General features: G+C 34.6%; 1 protein-coding gene across 1 annotated transcript; it reads right to left on the bottom strand.

The window, feature by feature from the left end:
- Positions 1 to 425: 425 nt before the first annotated feature.
- On the bottom strand, positions 426 to 1,780 carry LOC132738700 (uncharacterized; the record flags this gene model as incomplete). Its single annotated transcript, XM_060726291.1, has 2 exons — positions 426 to 733; positions 959 to 1,780. Coding segments are annotated over 2 exons (1,130 nt in total), but the record flags the coding sequence as incomplete, so codon positions are not given.
- Positions 1,781 to 1,919: the final 139 nt, after the last annotated feature.

Raw genomic sequence — 1,919 nt, 5'->3', positions numbered from 1 at the left:
TACATTAAGGACTGCTTCATAGTTCTCCCTAATATTTCTATTTGAAAAAAAACAATAGAATATTTCACACATAATGACATGTGCTCTTTAATTTAAGAATAGGTTGTGAAATTCATACATTTGTGAAGGGTCATGTGGAGAAGAATTTCTTTAACCGAACATGCTTACCATATACTTCGGTTTTCGAATAAAAGACATTGCTTTTTCTTAAGCTCTCATTAATCATAACTCATTATTCACTATGAATTTGAAATGAAAAACATATTAATATGCAAAAGCTGTTGTTTTCTTTTACCGGAATAATCTGTGACAACAAGACATACGATAGATGTATTTTGAAAGGAAATATAATAAAAATGTTAAATCAAAGAAATAACACATGAATGTATTAGACATGCTTTTATGGAAATTAACCATATTTTAACTCAATTGTGCAATTTATCTCTCTTTTGACTGTGTTTTGATGATTCACCACAAATTGTAGAATTCATATTCACTATCAAATTTGTTACAGCATCAACATCTACTATTGTTGAATGTCTCATTATTTCTCTTTTCCGATCTTTGTTGTACCATAACAGATGAGGAATTTTTCTCCATCTAGCAAATGTTACAAAATGTTTTTTGTCCTTTTTCCAGTAACTCGGACATAGTTCAACAACCCCGGCATGCTTCGGTAAAAATAGGACATGTGTCAATCCGGCACCATGCATGCCCACGAGAATGTCCGTGTCTACAATCATTTCAAGTTGTTCAGTCATGTTATACAGGTCAATTTGAACACCTCTTATATCATGTCCCACGAAAACTGATTTTATTTTTTCTAAAAATTCTTCTTCATTCTTTATTTTTCTTGTTACAAGACCAGAAGGTTTTCGTGGATGAGCTAAATAATCCCGTCTCCAAATCACTGTAATTTGCAATCGTCTACAATTTAGAGCACTTGTTTTTGTAATACCGTGAGATATTAAAACGTATTTTCTAAACTCTTCTAAATAAGGTGCACTGTAAGCAGCATGTCGAGTCAACGGACTGTGGTAACCCATAATTCCCCATATCATCTGCTCAAATAAGCACGGTTTCTTTATATCCCCCGCCCGTAAAACTTTTCCAAACAATGTTTCCCACGTTGTATCCAGACCGCTCCATGGATGTCCATCTAACCATAAAATTGTCATGTGACCTTGCGTGATGTTAAAAACCTTGGCAACGAGGAATGTATTGTAAAAGTCTGTCATGGTATGGTAAAGGTTAACATATTCATACCGTATTACAGCAACCGTCCATCCCGGTATAACTTCATCATACTTTGGCATTGCTCCAATACCAACAGCGTCATGCAATGAATTCAAATGTGACCGTGAAGTAAAGTTAAAGTTCTCATGTTTCTTACATTGCACATGGAAATATCCCGGCTCTAGCACAAAATATTCATCTTGTTCCTTCTGGTTTAGAACGTCGGATACATTTTCACCGCCTCGTCTTCCTTTTCCTTTACTTGGATCGATAACAACGTTTTCAAGTTTAGCAAAATCTTTATTATACCCAATGAATGTTTTTTCACAAATGTCTTCACTTTTATTTAGTTTCAACATGTACGTATCTTTTAAAGAATTCTTCCAGTGCCACTGTATGGCACGAAGTGGCTTGTGTCCGACAGACTTTGTATCAGTTCTTGAATTTGCCACTGTCACTTTTATAGTATTTGCTGTGGTTTTCAACTTGTAAGTGTCCAAAGGTTGTAAAATGTACTCCTCCTCATTTCTGATCCACCATAGCACTGTGTTTAACAACAATGTGCAATAAAGAAATGCTGAAAACTGTTATATACCTCTTCATTACGCATATTGCTTCCAGAACACGCCTATTTACTTATTTTTTAACAGACAAATATTGCCATGATTAAATCAAGCGTGAAA

This window comes from Ruditapes philippinarum, unplaced genomic scaffold, assembly GCF_026571515.1.
Source record: "Ruditapes philippinarum isolate M1 unplaced genomic scaffold, ASM2657151v2 ctg25769_1_1_1_1, whole genome shotgun sequence".
NCBI classification, from domain to species: domain Eukaryota; kingdom Metazoa; phylum Mollusca; class Bivalvia; order Venerida; family Veneridae; genus Ruditapes; species Ruditapes philippinarum.
Note: the sequence above shows the minus strand (reverse complement) of the source record. Positions and strands in the feature narration are given on the sequence as shown.